The sequence below is a fragment of the Ipomoea triloba genome, chromosome 4 (genome assembly GCF_003576645.1).
Source record: "Ipomoea triloba cultivar NCNSP0323 chromosome 4, ASM357664v1".
Taxonomy (NCBI): domain Eukaryota; kingdom Viridiplantae; phylum Streptophyta; class Magnoliopsida; order Solanales; family Convolvulaceae; genus Ipomoea; species Ipomoea triloba.
In genome coordinates, this window is record NC_044919.1 from 6990348 (window position 1) to 7008948 (window position 18601).

General features: G+C 32.9%; 1 protein-coding gene and 2 long non-coding RNA genes across 7 annotated transcripts; 2 read left to right on the top strand and 1 right to left on the bottom strand.

Annotated features, from left to right (window-relative positions):
- The first annotated feature begins 102 nt into the window (after window positions 1-102).
- On the top strand, window positions 103-4155 carry LOC116015007. 5 transcript variants are annotated; one of them, XR_004097524.1, is made up of 8 exons: window positions 103-597; window positions 739-805; window positions 1311-1423; window positions 1539-1597; window positions 2120-2349; window positions 2594-2624; window positions 3206-3334; window positions 3429-4155. It is a non-coding gene; the product is annotated as an uncharacterized LOC116015007 (long non-coding RNA). The 5 variants fall into 5 exon arrangements; XR_004097526.1 differs by having other exon boundaries at window positions 104-805; window positions 3429-3482; window positions 3747-4155; XR_004097525.1 differs by having other exon boundaries at window positions 105-879.
- Window positions 4156-7359: 3204 nt separating this feature from the next.
- LOC116015721 (uncharacterized mitochondrial protein AtMg00810-like) lies at window positions 7360-7920 on the top strand. Its single transcript, XM_031255896.1, has one exon. It carries the CDS (start codon window positions 7360-7362, stop codon window positions 7918-7920), a length of 561 nt encoding a protein of 186 aa, XP_031111756.1.
- A 4477-nt stretch (window positions 7921-12397) lies between these two features.
- Window positions 12398-15880, bottom strand: LOC116015565. Its single transcript, XR_004097648.1, has 5 exons — window positions 15699-15880; window positions 14733-14838; window positions 13790-13888; window positions 13306-13423; window positions 12398-12678 (listed from the first exon to the last, which is right to left on the bottom strand). It is a non-coding gene; the product is annotated as an uncharacterized LOC116015565 (long non-coding RNA).
- Window positions 15881-18601: the final 2721 nt, after the last annotated feature.

Below are 18601 nucleotides of genomic sequence, written 5' to 3' on the forward strand. Positions count from 1 at the left end.
TATTGATCAGGTAACTTGTGTGTAGTAGCTGTAATCCTTGTTCACTCTTGGCTTTCATGACTATTAAGTGTCTTCTCTTCAATGTATTGACTGGACCTGGTTCTGGTTGCAGAATATTTACTTTTACATATGCCTTACAATAACATGAAATTTAAGTTCTTGTGAATTACAGTGTAGTCTATGCTGCCCACTCTTGGGTGTTTATGCTGCTACAGTGAATTACATTGTAGTCAATATGGGACAATAATGTCCTTGTATAGGCAGCAACCTATAATTGAATGGTGATTTTGGACTGGTTTCTACTTTTTAGAATGAATTAATGCATTGCAAATGACATAGTTGTAATGTTTATAGACATTTGAAAAAAATTATTAGAAAGATGACAATCTTGGTTAGTTTTTGGAGTGGGCTGTTGCCTTTAGATAAAGACATCAACTTCAGTTTTGGTTGTACAGAGCACTAATCTTTATGAAGAAGGAATGAGATTACTTTTGACAATTTTTTTTGTCTTTGAAGGATGTGTGTTAGTGCTCCTTGTACTTAAGGAGAACCACTCATTCTAGAATGCACCAGGCCTTGAAATTCCATCAAGGGAAGGTATTCTTTACTTCCTCTATAATTTCTACCCGATATAATGCTTTGCTTGAGACATTTTTGTTTAGAAACAGTGTTGATTCTGAACTGTTTCTTGATATGCAACTTTATGCTTCCATACATCTTTGAACCAATGAAATCTAGAGCAAGAAGATTGACTAAAGCCATGTATATCAGAAGGGCAGCAGATGATGCATCCAGCAGCCCCACGGTAATCAATAGTTTACAGTATAGTGACACTGCAATAACATAAAGCTGGAGGCTTATCCTTTTTGACTGAAAGTGGTAAATCTTAATTTTACCACATAGTATCATTGAATTGAATTACTCCTTAATAGCATAGTTTTGCCGAAGACTAAATCTGTATCTAGTGTCAGCTTTTACATTCTTCATCCTCTCTGCTAATAAATCTCCTTATTTACATTGAGTGTTGAGGTTGGGGGGGGGGGGGGGGGGGGGGGGATTATAAATTTAGTTGAAGAACTTGGACTGTTGCATTGGTACACAAAAGTCACATGTACATGCATGAATAAGAGATGAGAGATGGACACAAATTGTTCCTATTCTGGCTTTGTACTCACATTGGCAATCAATCTCATGATTTTTTTTTTGGTGAAGGCAATCAATCTCATGATATTATTATATGTACAACTTGATAATTGCATAAACTTCATGTCTTTTATTTTTTTTTATTTTTTTTTAATTTTTTTTTTCAGATTTACTAATTGTGTGTTAAGACTTGCATTTTGGGACAAGCAGAAAATTATTTGATCTCATGCTCATGTTTGTCAAGTCCTGGTCTCTACAAGATTTGCTGCTGGATTGTCTTGTAAGTCATACATGAAGCTGCCATTATGTTAAGTTCACTTATTTAGCTCAATAATTCTGCTTTATACTGTTTTTAACATCTCACATTTCAATACTTTTATTTAATTTTCATGAAGATTTGAGACCTTGTTGGGAGAGCTGGGGTGATTCTGGGAACACTGCCTTGCCTTGTCAGGTACATAACAATTGGGTGTTACTTATTACTTGATTAATATTTGGATATCATTTTTTTTAAGATATTAGCAATAGATACTGGTGATCTTAAAGTCATATGCACATAGTAATGTAATATTTTTGTGGGAATAACAATAATAGAGACAGAAATGCATGAGGTGCTATTAGAAGATTCCAGAGTAGGTTCATTGAAAATTTTTCTTCCAGACAGATCACATCAGCTGGTTTAATTAAGGGCATAACAATTAATTAAACATGTAACTTAGGTTTGTTGATAAGCAAATAATGAGACTCCAAGAATTATTTGTAAGTGGAATTTTTTATTTTCAATTATAACATGTAACTTCATTCTCAATGCGCTTCTTAACCCTGGAATTGGTAATAATCTGAGTTTTGTGTCTTTAATTTATGAAAAAAAGGGGCGTTTGGATATTCTTGCTCACAACCTGTTTGTAAAAATGTGTCTACGAGTTTATGTAGAAGTTTATGTATTTTTGCTAATATAAATTTCTTATTGTTACAGGATGAAATTTTGCGCAAGGTTGTTCAACGATTTAAAGAAAAAACAATTGAAAAAAGATAAGTATTCCCTTCACTTGCACATTGATAATATTCTTTGTCTTTACCTCTCTGTTAAGCCTACCATTGCCACAAAGCCTACATAAATGACAGGAGTGCCGGCATTACAAATACTATTGGTCTAGCAATGGGGATTGAAGCCCTAAAGTACATCAGTTACCCTGCACAGGCATGGTTAGCATCTTATCATTTGTATTCTCCTATTTTAAGCTTTGTTTATGAGTTATTAAGAGAGTTGTTCTGAAATTCCTATTAATTCTATGTTTGATTTAAGTGATGTTTGCTAAATCTTATTGGGCTTCACAAGTAATACCACATACCATAAGGAGTTCAAGCACATATACAAGTGTTTTTCTGAATTGAGTTTTTTGACATCAATAATTCTATGCACTAACAGAGATTGTTTTCAAATGTTTAGGTTCTGGCAAAATCCTCAAAAATGATTCCTGGTGAGCTACTCTTACCATAGAAGAGTTATAGTAGTATATTTGGATACTTTTGCTGCTTGGAATAAAATGTTAAGTTTTATTTATACTCTGCTGTTGTCAATAATGTGTACTGTAAATAATGTCCAGTGAGGCCCAAAATGTTTGGCTTTCATTTGGATTTGGCTTCAACTAAAATTTCAAATGCTCAAATTCAATGCTTTGTTTTTTCTTAATATGACAGCACATCATTTCTGTCTTTTAATAAATTAAAGCATTAGCTAAGCTTTATATGAAAATAAAATAAATCTAAGATCAAGTAGCATGTAATTTCTAAAAGTACCTAGGTTTTTCTTTTTGGTTGTTGACAAAGGAGGAGTTAATTACAGGAAATGGTATAAACTGTAATACATGTCTATCACCTGCATCTATGCATGTTAGTAATGGTGTTCATTAATGGTGTTTACAATGGGAAATGTGGGGCTCTCATTAAGCTCTTGGCTTTTCATGGTTTCATGCTTTTCATTTATTTATTTATTACTGCATATTATTTTTCAATGCCTTGCTTTCATTTTATTCATGTGCTTTATTATTGTAATATAAAGGCAAAGGGAAATGCTGGTGGAATTAGTGCAACACTTGTAAGCTCATCTGAGGATGTAGAGAGACTAGAGAGAATAGCCAATGTTAGTTCTGGTCCTCCCGGAAAATCATGGGTGGACCCTTCTATCAAGGTTCAGTAAAATTTGCAGTTTTAAAATTTTCATCTTGTTTTAAATTCATGTTGATTAAGTAGTCGTATGTGATTTATAATATTGTGGACTGCAGAAGCTTGAGGGAAGCATATGTTAGGGAATGAATTAACAAGCATTGCGGAAGCGGGTACGGTGATCGCGAATTGAGAATTATAGGGAAGTTAAAATAATATGGGAAAAATATAAAATGACAAATAATGGATATATTAATTTTGGGGAGATTGGAAATATAATTCTCTAAAATTATTGTAAAGGAAATATTACAATAAAGAGATTGCTAAGCTTAAAATAGAAATGAAAGAAAGCTAGCAATGAAAAATAATCCTACGTGAGAGCTAGAGAATTGAGAAAGAATGAATTGATATGTTGAGGGATGCTTTGGTTCCTGCAGAAGCTAGCTATTTATAGTTGTTGAAAGGGAACATTTGATAGTGGAGGAATGAGTTGGCCACATGAAGATGAGATGTCCAGATGCATGGTCCATGTGATGATGAGTTGGAGATGAAACCCATGTGATGAGGAGTGGGCTGCCATGTGAAAGCAGAATTATTTGATCCACTTAACCTCATATTTCCAATGGGATTTACCAAGGGAGCAACAGATAGAAATACAAAAGCTGGAACTAAAATTATTAGTTTTGCAAGTAGGCAAGTTCAGCCTACAGATAGAATTATTTTCAATTGACAAGATTTTATAGCTTTGCTTACATAATCTCTCGATCTAGTCTTTCCTGCTGTTGTAATTTAAGTTCTTGATTATGGATTCTCTTTGAAATACAAGTGAAAGAGCTTTTTTGAACCGTTTGATGATTAATTATATTGGTATGAAACAGATTAATTTTGAATATTGATTATATTGCTAGAATGAATAGGGGAACATTGGTAGTTTCATCAAATAAATATTTTTTCTTTATTAAAAGCAGGACAATCTGCGTCTGTTCCGGGAACAGACGCAGATTGTAATTTTTTTAAAAAAATTAAAACAATCTGCGTCCGAAGTTAAACTTTGGACGCAGATTGGGTGGACCATCTGCGTCCGAAGGCATATGCGTCTGGAGTATTCTAGACGCAAATTGTCCTAAACTCCAGACGCAAATGCTCTGTTTTGTACTAGTGTGTACAAGGTTTTTGTGATGGCTGAGAAACAGGAAAGGCAGATAAATATGAATAATCTAAATCTAGGAGGTTGTAATTGTAATCATGCTAATGCAACTCAAGGTAGCCAGGCTCCTATATCTGATGAAACGATAGTAGCTGTTACAAACACGTATGGCAAACGAAATAACTTTGGAAAAGGAGCAAAATGTACTTATTGTGGAATGACAGGCCATACAGTGGATAAATGCTATAAAAAGCAGGGATATCCACCCGGATGGATGCTGGGATATAAAACAAAAGAAAAGCAACACCGGAATACGACTGTTGCAGCCACAAGTGGTGGTAATATTGCAACAGACCTGGGAATCAGTCAAGAACAATTGCAGAAATTCATCTCTATTCTACAGGGGCAGAATGTTAATCCAAGTGCAAGTGTAGCAGTGTCATTAACCCCCAATTTCATAAATGACTACTCTGGTAATGAAGGCAAGTGTGCTAAAACTCAATCAATTCTCTTAGTTTATGTTCATCAACTTGGATACTTGACTCAGGGGCAACAAATCATATCATTTGTTCCATTGATTTTCTTACTGATTTTTGTATGGTGACTAGGGCTAAGGTGAATCTTCCAACCGGACAGTGTGTTGAGGTCAAGCATGTGGGAAATGTGAAGCTGAACAATAAATTATGGTTAAAAGAGGCTTTACACATCCCTACTTTTAAGTTCAATATAATTTCAGTAAGCAAGCTTGTTCAAGATACCTCCTATGAACTAACTTTTATGCATGAACAGTGTGTTATTGAGGGGACTCATGGTCTGAGGATTGGTTTAGCTAAACAGCAAGGAGAACTGTACCTACTGATAGAGCCTCCGACACTTCAAAATAAAACGTGATGCAGTGCACAAGCGTTGATATCTGGCATCAAAGGCTAGGTCATTTCCCAATTAATAAACTACATTTGGCTACCAAAGTAGACATGTCTAGTAATAAGGATGGAGTCTGTGATGTTTGTCATATGGCTAAACAGAAACGTGTTCCTTTTCCTTTAAGCACTACTATTTCAAAAGCTTGTTTTGACCTTGTTCACATTGATATTTGGGGACCTTTTCCGGTTTGTTCTCTAATGGGTGAACGTTATTTTTTAACTCTTGTTGATGATCATTCAAGGTTTACATGGTTACATTTGATGAAAAATAAGTCTGAGGCTAGGCAGTTCATTAAAAGCTTTCATGCTCTTGTTTTTACACAATTTGGAGTTCCAATTAAAGCCATTCGTAGTGACAATGGTGTTGAGTTTAATATGGAAGAGTTCTTCTCTGAAAAAGGGATTATATATCAGAAATCTTGCGTCAACACTCCACAGCAGAATGCAATAGTGGAAAGGAAACACCAACACATCCTAAACGTTGCTAGAGCCCTCTGATTCCAAGCACACCTTCCACTACAATTCTGGGGTCATTGTGTATTGTATGCTGCCTTTCTCATTAACAGATTGCCATTTCTAGTAATTGGGTGGTCGAATCCATATCAAAAGCTTTATAAGAAGGATCCTGACATAGACAGCTTGAGGGTGTTTGGCTGCCTTTGTTTCGCGATGACTCTGCCACAGGGGAGACACAAAATGGCACCGCGAGGAAGGAAATGTGTCCTCATAGGTATGCCAGCCAACACCAAAGGATACCTCTTATATGATTTCAATGACAAGTCGATTTTCGTGTCGCGGGATGTGAGGTTTCATGAAATAGAATTTCCATTTTCTGACAAACAAGTTGATATGCCTCCATCTGAACATGTGCATAATCCTCCTTTACCGGTCATTCCTATCAACACTTACATTGATTACAATGAGCCGGCTCACAAGAATTCTTATACTCCTAGGCATAATCAATCTCTGCCCACTACTCAGTCTCCCTTGGGGTCACACAGACTAACTCCAGCTTTTACAACTGACAACCACAATGGTATCCATGATGGTGTTCATGATAGGGATGAGGATGATGACATTCAAGAAGAAACCGAGCTTGAGATTGAGCATGTTCAGCCTAGGCGTTCTCACAGGCCTCGGAGAACACCTAGCAGACTGCAGGACTACCACTGTGAATCTGTTATCACTAAAGGTTCCTCTCCTCACCTCTTATCTAATGTGATATCTTATGATACTCTTACAGATACACATCTCTATGGCAATAACGGATATTGAAGAACCAAGCACATATAGCCAAGCTATTCAACTAGAGTGTTGGAAAAATGCCATGGCAACCGAGATAAAAGCTCTGCAAGATAATAACACATGGGTATTGGCTTATTTACCTCCTGGGAAGAAGCTAATAGGCTGCAAGTGGGTGTATAAAATCAAGCTTCGAGCAGATGGTTCGGTGGAGAGATACAAAGCTAGATTAGTCGCTAAAGGCTATACACAGCAGTTGGGCATCGACTACATTGAGACTTTCTCACTGGTTGCTAGGCTCACCACTATACGGACATTCCTAGTAATTGCTTCTTCACGAGCTTGGCACATCCACCAACTCGATATCAATAACGCTTTCCTTCACGGGGATCTGGACGAGGAAGTCTACATGATCCTCCCACCTGGCTTTCAAGGAGGGAAGCCAAACCAAGTCTGTCGACTGCTTCGGTCTCTTTATGGCCTTAAGCAAGCTAGTCGCCAATGGAATGTGAAACTAAGTGTTGCTCTGTTTAATATTGGGTTCCAACAGTCCAAGTTTAATCCTTCACTACTCACCAGGGGCTCCGGTTCAGAATTTATTGCCGTTCTCATATATGTTGATGATATCCTAGTTACTAGTCCTACTATGTCTCTCATTGATGAATTAAAAGCCTTGATTCTGCTTTCAAGATTAAAGATTTGGGAAGTCTAGGATATTTCCTGGGAATAGAGGCACACATGGATGATTCTAGTCTGAACTTATGTCAGCGGAAATACACACGGGAGATCTTGAAAGAGGCAGGCTTTCTTAATTGCAAACCAGTGAGTACCCCATTAGTCCCAAACCAACGGCTGACCAAAGATGGTGGCACCATTTTGGAAGATATCAGCAGCTATAGGCGTCTAGTGGGACGTCTTCTTTACCTAACCACAACACGGCCTGATATCTCTTTCGCCGTTCAGCAGCTCAGTCAATTCATCGATGCACCGACGACTGATCACTTAGCAGCTGCACACAGGGTTCTGCGTTACATCAAAAATGCACCTGGCCAAGGCCTTTTCTATCCGAGAAACGGTGAAATGCAGTTGAATGTGTTCTCCGATTCAGATTCGGCGTCTTGTCTGGATTCACGAAAATCTGTCACGGGGTTTTGTATATTCCTTGACTATGCTCTTATATGGTGGAAATCAAAGAAGCAAACAACAGTGTCAAGGTCCTCTTCCGAAGCTGAGTATAGAGCTCTTGCTTCAACAGTATGTGAAGTTCAATGGATTTCTTCCCTCCTACATGACTTATAAGTGGCCATGCCAAAGTCAGCCACTGTGTTCTGCGACAGTAAATCAGCAATAGCTATTGCGGAGAACCATGTCTTCCACGAATGCACGAAGCATATAGAGATCGATTGCTATATAGTTCGTGAGAAGGTCGCACAAGGTCTAGTGAAGCTGCTGTCCATCCCTTCCGCAAGTCAGACTGTCGATGGCCTGACTAAGGCTCTTCCGACATCTCCCTTCCGGTCCTTCTTATCTAAGCTAGGCATACAAAATTTGCATGCTCCAGCTTACGGGGGTGTTGGAGGGTGACGTAGCTTCAGCAGGGAGAAGGGCACCAAAGTCTTTAAACATTTCAAGGAGTTAGTTATAACTCCATTTTCCCTCCATAGCAGTCTGTATATATATATTGATTCATCTCTGCATCCTCTCTGTAACAGAATATATTCCCATTCTCCACACTCATGAATAATATCTACCATTCTTCTTTCCAACTCACTTAGCTTTGCATGCATACTGTTTTGCGTCATAATTAACTTTATAGAGAGCATAACAATTTTAATTAGGCACTCTTATCTCTTTTTTAAATTCCAGCATTGTTTACGGCATCATAGAGGGAACAATTGGCAAGTCTCCCTTTAATTTCCTATTAGTTTCTGCAATGTATAATACCAAATTAAAATAGGAGACAGTATACAACTGCAACACTACTACCACAACAAATCATCAGATATAGTAGTTCATGCCCGCGGAAATCAGCAAGAATGGAAGCCAAGCAATTTACTTTTATTCGACAGTTCATGTAATTCGTGAGAGACAACAACGTTTTCATGAAGACGTTTTCAACATGAAGATCATATCATGTATTGTCTCTTGCTTACCTCGTTTCTTCACGTTATTATCATACGTTAAAAATTACGGCTATTCTGGAAAACTTCACCGGAACTTGCCGGTTTTAACAACTAGAACTAATAAATAGATCTTTACAAGCTATCAAGCAGCTATTTCTGATCTCGATCTGATCTTCCAGGACACCAGAGAAATTACAGTTTAGCTTTAATTTGCTAATAATTTGAGGTGAAGAGCCATGAAGAGGACAATAAGAGTGGAGGAAAGGCTGGACAGCACAAGGAGGTACACCGTCGGTGGAACTTCTGGGGTGACAACTAATCTTTTCTTCATTGCGTGCGAGTTGGTTGCAGCTTTTGTGCGGATTGGTTTTGTACTTCGTTGGATTGTGAATACATGCTAGTATAGATTCAATAATATTGTAATCTTCTTGCCTGCACCTTCACAACACTAATAAGTCACTTTCAGATGAGATGAATTTAATTAAAACATTAAGGTTGCTAGCCAATAATTACATTATTAACTCGACTACTATTTATTTGTTCTTTTTTTTTTTTTCTAGACAATATTATAAGAAAAAATACTTATAATGTGAAATGTTATATTGTTCAAGCTAATTGTATAGGATCTTTTTCATAGAGAGCCAATATCGGAAGGCTCAGCTTGAACCCACCCCTCCAATATGGGAGTACAATTGGGTGCCACTAGACCACAAGATCTTTGGCTATAAAGATCTTTCTAGTGCAGTTAGTGACCACTTTCAATGAGAATGAGGTCACTGTTGATGAACATATAGCATAAGATGAGAAAATACTAATTAAGGTCCTACTGTTTGGTAAAATAGTTAGCTTATTAGCCAATTTTAGCTTATTTGACCACTATTAGCTATTTGACTTGGTTAGTTAATCAATTTTTTGTAACTCCAAAATGCTAAACTTCAAAAAGTTACTCAAAACAACTTTTCCAATTAACTTTTTGAGAAAATAAATTATACCAAACAACTATCAACTAACAGCTAATTTACCAAACACTTTTCTATAATCAGCTAATTTTATCAACTAGTTATACCTTCTAATCCAATCAGCTAATAGATATTATCTATCAGCTAACAGTCATTTACCAAACAAGGCCTAAATTTCACATACATTATTGCATTGATTGATCGAGTAATTAGCTAGCGTCACGATGCAGGTTTATCTAAAGTGCATTTTTGGATAATGATTATATATTATTTCTTGTAAATAAAAAAATACTTAAAAGAATCAATTTTTAAAACATAAATTTTAGAAAAATTCTATTATATTTGTACATCAAAAATGTAAAAAAGAAAAATTATAAAAATACTCATCCCCACAAAAATATAAAAATGAATGCATTAATATGGTATTATGGTAGGGATCGGAGCAATTTAGTACTTTATCAAGAAATTGAAATGTTTGTTTATTTTAAGTATGAAAAATACTAGTTTTCCTTATTAAAATTATTGTATATTAAATGACGTGATCAAATTGTTTAGCACAATGCAGCATATATTACTCTAATATTTAAAGGCGCGTTTACTTGGAAGGAATTTGAATTCCATTCACACTTAATTCTACCTAATTTCAAAGGCAACTAAATTCTTTAGTTTGATTGGAGGGAATTGCAATTCTCGCATTTTCATGGAATTAGAGTCTCATGCCCCCTTGAATTTTTCTTTTTTTCTTTTTTTGAGAATATGCTCCCTTGAATTTTAATTCTATGGATTTTAGAAATAAAAAAAGAGAGTACTAAAACAAAATTACTCCTCCCTTTTCTTAATCTAAAATTAATCTCTGACCTTCCCTTCTAGATGATAGCGTGTTTTATTTTTCGACTACGACTGTCAACAGAGAACGCAGTTCCTAAACAATAATCATTCTAGGGTCAACCTTAATCAAGTACGGAGTATGTTTTTCGAAACTCACAAGTATTTAAATTTGATGTGTATATAGTGTATTTGCCTACATTTTGAAATACAAAATTTTGAATTTAATATGTTATATTTTTTAGGTGTTTGAATATGTAAATGGGTCCAATAGATACTTGTGATATAAGATGATAAATAATAATAATAATAATAATAATAATAATAATAATAATAATAATAATAATAATCTCTACTATTAATAAAAATAAAATTCTCAATTTTAACTTCCAGCCCAAAACACTCCTATACTATTAAAATTTGCGTAATGTTATAAAATATGATAATACAATTTTTAATAAAATATATTCTTCTGTACGTTCCTATTCGGAATACAATTCTAGATTAAAATTACTAATCTTAATAATACAGTACATATATTGCTCTGCAATGCAATCTATACTATTGATAAAAACAAAATCCTCAATTTTAACTTCCCGCCCAAAACACTCTTATACTATTAAGGTTTGCGTAATATTATAAAATATGATAATACAATTCCTAATAAAATATATTCTTCTCTACGTTCCTATTCGGAATACAATTCTAGATTAAAATTACTAATCGTAATATTACAATACATATATTTCTCTGCAATGCAATCTATGCTATTAATAGAAATAAAATCCTCAATTTTAACTTCTCTCCCAAAACGACACTCGTATACTATTAAGTTTGCCTAATATTGTAAAATATGGTAATACAATTCCTATTCCTAATACAATTGTATATTAAAATATGGTAATACAATTCCTAATAAAATATATTACTCCCTACGTTCTTATTCGGAATACAATTCTAGATTAAAATTACTAATCGTAATAATACAGTACATATATTTCTCTGCAATGCAATCTATATCTATACTATCTATACTATTAATAAAAACAAAATCTTCAATTTTAACTTCCCGCCCAAAACACTCCAATACTATTTTAGGGTTTGAGTAATAATATAAAATATGGTAATACAATTCATATTCGTAATACAATTGTACATTAAAATATGATAATACAATTCGTAATAAAATATATTCTTTCCGACCTTCCTATTCGAAATACAATTCAAGATTAAAATTACTAATCGTAATAATACAATACATATATTTCCCTACAATGCAATCTATCTATACTATTAATAAAAAAAAATCTTCTATTTTAACTTCCCGCCCAAATCGCTCCAATACTATTAAAGTTTGCGTAATATTATAAAATATGGTAATACAATTCATATTCGTAATACAATTGTATATTAAAATATGATAATACAATTCCTAATAAAATATATTCTTCTCTACGTTCTTATTCGAAATACAATTCTAAATTAAAATTACTAATTGTAATAATATAGTACATATATTTCTCTTTAATGCAATATATATCTATACTATGAATAAAAATAAAATTCTCAGTTTTAACTTCCTGCCCAAAACACTATACTATTAAGGTTTGCGTGATGTTAGAAAATATGATAATACAATTTCTAATAAAATATATTCTTCTCTACGTTCCGATTCAGAATACAATTCAAGATTAAAATTACTAATCGTGATAATACAGTACATATATTTCTCTGCAATTCAATCTATACTATCTATACTATTCATAAAAACAAAATTCTCAATTTTAACTTTCATCCAAAACACTTCTATACTATTAAGGTTTGCGTAATATTTTTTTTTAAAAAAAATAAATAAAAATAATAAAAATAATAATAAGTGACTTTCCTATATGAGAGGTCATGAGATCGAGCCTCAGTGGAGATAGTATTGATTCTTTGTGCTTCAACAAGTTGAGAAAGTATCTATAAACCTACAACACTATAAATAAGTCCTCACAATTCTGTGTTTGAGACTAGAGGAAAATGTTGGAGATGCATATGACATGTTGGGAAAGCATTCACGAGGAGGAAGATGACGTTTGCTTGAAGATTCAGCATCCAATGGAGAGCACCTGCACATTTGGTAAAGCCCTGTATCATCTTCACTACCCCTGCATATTTGGAATTATATTATAGGTACAATTACTTTATAAAAAATAAAAAAAAATTATACTGTATACTTACATTCATTGATTTTCAGATGTTGAAATATATTCTCCACAGGAAAAAATCATTGGTGGTCAAACTTGCAAATTGATTGAATTTTTCATTGAGGATTCACTGTAGGTGTGTTTTTTTTATGGGTTTTTTATAACTACAATATTTTCATACAGAGATATATTATTATCTTTTATTATTGTCAATTGCAGGTGTAGAAATCTGTAGTTCCAGACTTCTACTATATCTATGAAATAATTCTTCTATATAAAGAGATTATTATAATGCAATTACTATTATTATTGTCTTTTATTATTATCAAATTGCAGGTGTAGAAATTTGTAGTTCCAGACTTCTTCTATCTTTATGAAATCATTGATCTATATACAGAGATTAGTATTATGGAGTGATTGATCTATATACAGAGATTTGGGAGTGTCCTTTACAATTTAGTATGTAAGTAAAACTCAATTTAATAATTTCTACTTCTTTTTTAATAAGCAAGGTTGTTTGTGTACAGATCTCAAATAAATCAATCAACATATTATAATATAAGAACATAAATTGAATAATATAGATACCTGAGCAGCAGATCTTTCTTTGAGATTAAGCTTGATAAAACTAAAATCAATCAATACCAAAGCAGCACATCTTTCCTTGAGATTAAGCTTTACAAAACTAAAATCAATCAATACCAAACTGCAATATAAAAAATCCAGGTTAGTTTTCTCAAAATTTTTGTCTCATGTAAAATCCAGACTAAGACTATGACTAAGTAGATGTTAACATGCTAAATGTAAGTATGTTCTACATATAATTGTTATATCATCCATACATATAATCAAGAGTTGAAAAATTCCTTAAACAAATGTTTTCCCTTATAGATGATTGCAAGTTAATCTAGAAGGGATATGGGAAGTAAGATCAAGTTACTCTACATGATGATGATTCCCCTTAAAAGGTGAATGCAGTACTAAATGAAAAAAACAGCACATTATCATATTGTGATATTCTGTAAGAATCTTAGAACATATTTTCTTTGCTCATAGTGGTAATATGGCATACCTTCTTAGCAATTTTAAAATCGTTGATGACAGTTCAAGTCAATTTGAAAGCCTGACCTTCATCTTTTAACTATATGTATCATATAATTTGTGGAAAGATCTGCATAGGAAAATGTTGATAAAATTAATAACAAAATTAACTATTTTAAACACATGAAATAAATTTAACCTATATGCAATTTCAATAAATCAATAAATTGTATAATAAATCATGCCCATATGTGATATTTTGAACTAAATTCCATTAAGGAATAAATTTAAACTTATTTGGGTTGCTTTGGATATCATATCATCACCACAATTTTGTGCCACATATCTTATTGGTTTATATGATGCACATCTCCTGCATATGTTAATAGAACAATGTGACCCACTATTATAAATATAACTGAATTGACTATTTTAAACACATGAAACAATTTCAAATTATGTGCAAACTTTAAATTTAATACAACTTCTTCCCACATGAAATTTTCTTATAAATTCCATTAAGGTATAAGTTTAAACTTACTTGGGTTCCTGTGTTATATATACATAAAGAACATTATATAATTGAAAAAATTATGGAGTATTATATAATTGAATTAAAGTTGCTTTCAAGTTCACTATAGTTATATATATAGCCAAAAAGAAATTCTAAAGAAAAAACAAATTGCCCTCCTATTTGATAACCACTATAAACATGTTGAATTAGGGGTAAACAAGGATGTTTTTCTGCCATCTATTTAAACAAAAAAAAATATAGGAGATACATACTAATATTGATCAAAGAAATAAGGTCAAGTATTTAAAGTTGCAAGTAAACAAGGTTGCAGAAATTTGAAGATTTTCATTCATTCACATAACAATATATAAAGGTACAACATTGAAACAATCATCCTTTCCAAATGATATAATCAGGAAAAAATAGCAATTAACAAGTAGAAGGGAACTCAATTGACAACCTGCATTCAATTGAATCATCCTGCTTTCAAATGGTAAACACCCAATGGACCAGTCACTCCATAACAAACCAGTGCATTGCCACTACCAAATTTAGCTGCGTCAAAACTAAGTATGAAAAAAACGAAACCATTACTTGCAAGACTAATGTTTTAATAGTATGGCAATACAAATCAAACTTAAATTCATTTTCAAACATGAGTAAATAATTAAATAGTTAGTCCTAAATGTCGGTATCTTATGGCTTTGGTTACTGTGTGCTATCATTACTAACTATGAAACTGTTCCAATTCCAAACACATCTCAGCCAACCTATTTAGTTAAGCTGTATATATAGCTGCTGAATTCAAATCTATAAAACTGCACAGAATTGAATATTACAGAACTACGGACACTTCAAAACTGTGAATTTTTCAAAATTGAAGAGTCTACAAACACCAATCAGAGAACATAAGGGATATGAGGAAATTGACCAGATCTACAATTATAGCAAATAACGGAAGTCTCAAGAGGACAACAGAGGTAAGCAAATTCATTTTTTTACACAAATTTTGTCACTACTCATAAATAGTTGAGAGACGAAATATATAAAAACCAGTACAGATTAGTAGTATCAAATACTAGAAATAGACTTATCTTTTTTTATGAACCATTATGATATATCAACCATCTGCATGCAATCCAAAAAATCAACTTTTAGGGTATAATCTTATCTTTTACCTTTTTCGGGCATGCAATCCAGAAATTGAAGGAATTTTTACCTTTTAAACTAGGTAACAACTACAGATCTGTAATATATTGAAAATCGAGCTGAGACGTAAACCCTAAAACCTAGATATGTTCTTTTGTGAACGAAATTAGACAAACAATTGGTGAAATCTGAAATTTTAAGCTTTATATTGCAGAAATTAGTACATATGAAAATTCATCTGCACAAGAAAATGATGAATTAAAAAAAAAAAAATTACCCCCAAATTAATGAAAAATCCTGTTAACTCCAGGTTTCGAAGATGATTCATCGTCGCTGCTAGCTAAACTTTAGATAGGAATGCTTTCCAGATCTGTACTGCAACAAGAGTGTCGATGGATTTTCTGGATGTGCAAGTATAGAGAACAATAGACCAGAGATGGGCGAAGGAATTCTGGAGGGTCTTCTAGATAATTCTAATATTATACTCCGTATTAGATAGTGTGTAGTATGTATACATTACACGTATGTTTTAATACATTAGATAGTGTGTAGTATGTATACATCACACGTATGTATACACATTACCAAAAAAAAAAAACATATTTTTGTTTTAATATATATTTTTTTTGTTATTTAGTTCTTCCAATTCAATTTCAATATATATATATATGTATATATATATATATATTTTATATTTATATTATGGTAAATATATAATGGAGACCCAGTTTACCACCATACTTGCAAGTACGTTTCCTATGTTCATGATTGGCAATTCAAAATATAGCTTTCTTGAAGGTCGAGCTATATTAACCTCAATGGTTGATGTCGTTAACTCCATCAATGAATACATGAGTGATCTGCATATTGGGGACAGTAAGACGTACTACAACTGCGATAGTATTTGTAAATTGGACTCAATCAATAGTTTACTTGATAATGTGCACATTCCCGAGTTTCTAAATGGTATAAGGGCGTCAAGTGTTCTCAACCATTCTTTGAATTTAAAGGTAAAATCACATGTTATGTTGTTGAGAAAATAGTGCGGGAACTAAGGTGTTGGTTCTCCAGATGACTATGGCACCATCAAATCCAAAATTATCTTTCAAATTTCAAAGATGACAGTTTCTTTAAGAACTAAGGTGTTTTGTGATTTTTATTATATCATTTAATGAAATTTATTTGTAGTCAATTGATGTAGAGAATACTGATAGCCAAGTGCATCCCTATGTTCAATGTGAAGACCGTAATACATCTTAACAAAATACCCACAGTACACCATTAATTAATTAATTAATAATATATATATATATATATATATATATATAATATTAATGATCGTATATGACATTATTCATTTTATTTTATTATCGAATTTAAATTTTGTTATTAAAATAACAAAATTGTATAGTGAGTAACCCTCAAATTTCATTTTTATATATGAAATTTAATAACATTAATAGTTTTTTTTCTTACATAGCATACTTATAATATTTTAAATCTTTAGTCCGTGCACCGCACGGGACAATTACTAGTATATGTATATATATCATCAGCCAACAAACCAATTTACTTTCATTAGAAAATCATGAAATTTGTAATCTTTTCTTCTTTGCGTGCGAGTTGGTTGTGGCTTTAGTGCGGATTGGTTTTGTGCTTGGTTGGATTGTGAATACATGCTACCTTGATTCTGACAATATTATTGTAATCTTCTTGCCTGCACCTTCACATCACCAAGAAGGTTAATAAGTACTTTTAAAAGGGAGGGATTTTATTTCAAAAAAAAGAAGAAAAAAAAAGAGGGATTTAAAACATTAGGATTAGTTGCTAAGCCAATAATTAGACTAACTCAGACTACTATTTATCTATTATAAAAAAAAAAAAAATTCTAGCCAATATTATAAGAAGAAATACTTATAATGTGAATGTTATATTGTTCAGGCTAGCTAGTTGTACAAGTTCTTCATGTTAGAAAAAATAGCATAAAAAGGTATTTTTAGTGGCTATCTTGTGGTACAAATATATGTGAGGTCCATTTTTGATTTGGGTCGGGTCAAAGTTGATTGGGGTTCTTCGTAATTAAACGAAGAGATTGATATATAGTACATACAAAACGGATAATGGGTGAATGGGAAATTGGTTCACAAAGTTGATCAATTTAAGTTGGAAAAATGGAGGGAAAAGCTTTAAAGTAAGTTTTTGTCCCACATTGGTTTGGGAAGTGGGTTTGCACCACTATTTATATAAGAGTCTTTCTAAAACTTATTGAATTGTATAACATAGAAGAAACTAAACATAAACACACACATGGAGAGTGAAAAATCAGAGGTAACCTCAACTAAATTTTTTTAAGTTTGACTTTTAATTTTTTTTAATCAAGAGGACTACTATAAAAATGTTATTACTCTCCTTAATTAAAAATAAGATATTTTAGTTGACTTTGCTTTTTATTTTTTATTTTTAATTGAGATAAATCCAAACATATTGCATTAGGATATTTTCAATAAGTTTTGAACGCTTACACTCTGACGCTGGTAGCGAGATTTGAGTTCATGTAGCTAACCATCTAAACTAGCTAGGCATGTGAGATATTACTTGGTGTAATGTATAATTAGTGAGGTACAATTCTTTAAAGAGTCTAAAACGCCACATACTCAATTAGGTGAAATAGAGTGCAACACCATTATTAAATTTTAGTGTTCCATCATTATCTCCAACTTGGTGCTATAATAATCCATGATTGGGTAACCCAATGGGATAGCTCAAGTGGCAAGTGAGCTCTCTTTGTGGGGAAGAATTCCGGGAGAATCCGGGTTTGATTCCCACAAGTGACGGTTCTCTCTGGGCCAGCTCCCGTGCCTCCCGGAGCGAACATGGCCCAGTGGTGGTGCAAAGTCTCAAAAGATTAGCTTCACTTACTTCTTTAATAAAGCCACTCATAGCTTCATGAAATATCTGTGCCTTTGCTCTCGTCATTGAATCCTCCAGGATCAAAGAACTATTTTCTTTGTCATCCTCATAGTTGTCCTCAACATAGGAGGATCAAAGAACTATTTGCATAAAAATGGTATTCACTTTAGGTAAAGGGATTTATTATTGTTTTGGGTTGAGTAAAAGTAGATTTGGATTCTCTTTATTGAGGAGATAAATTCCGTATATATTATACACTCAAAATGGATA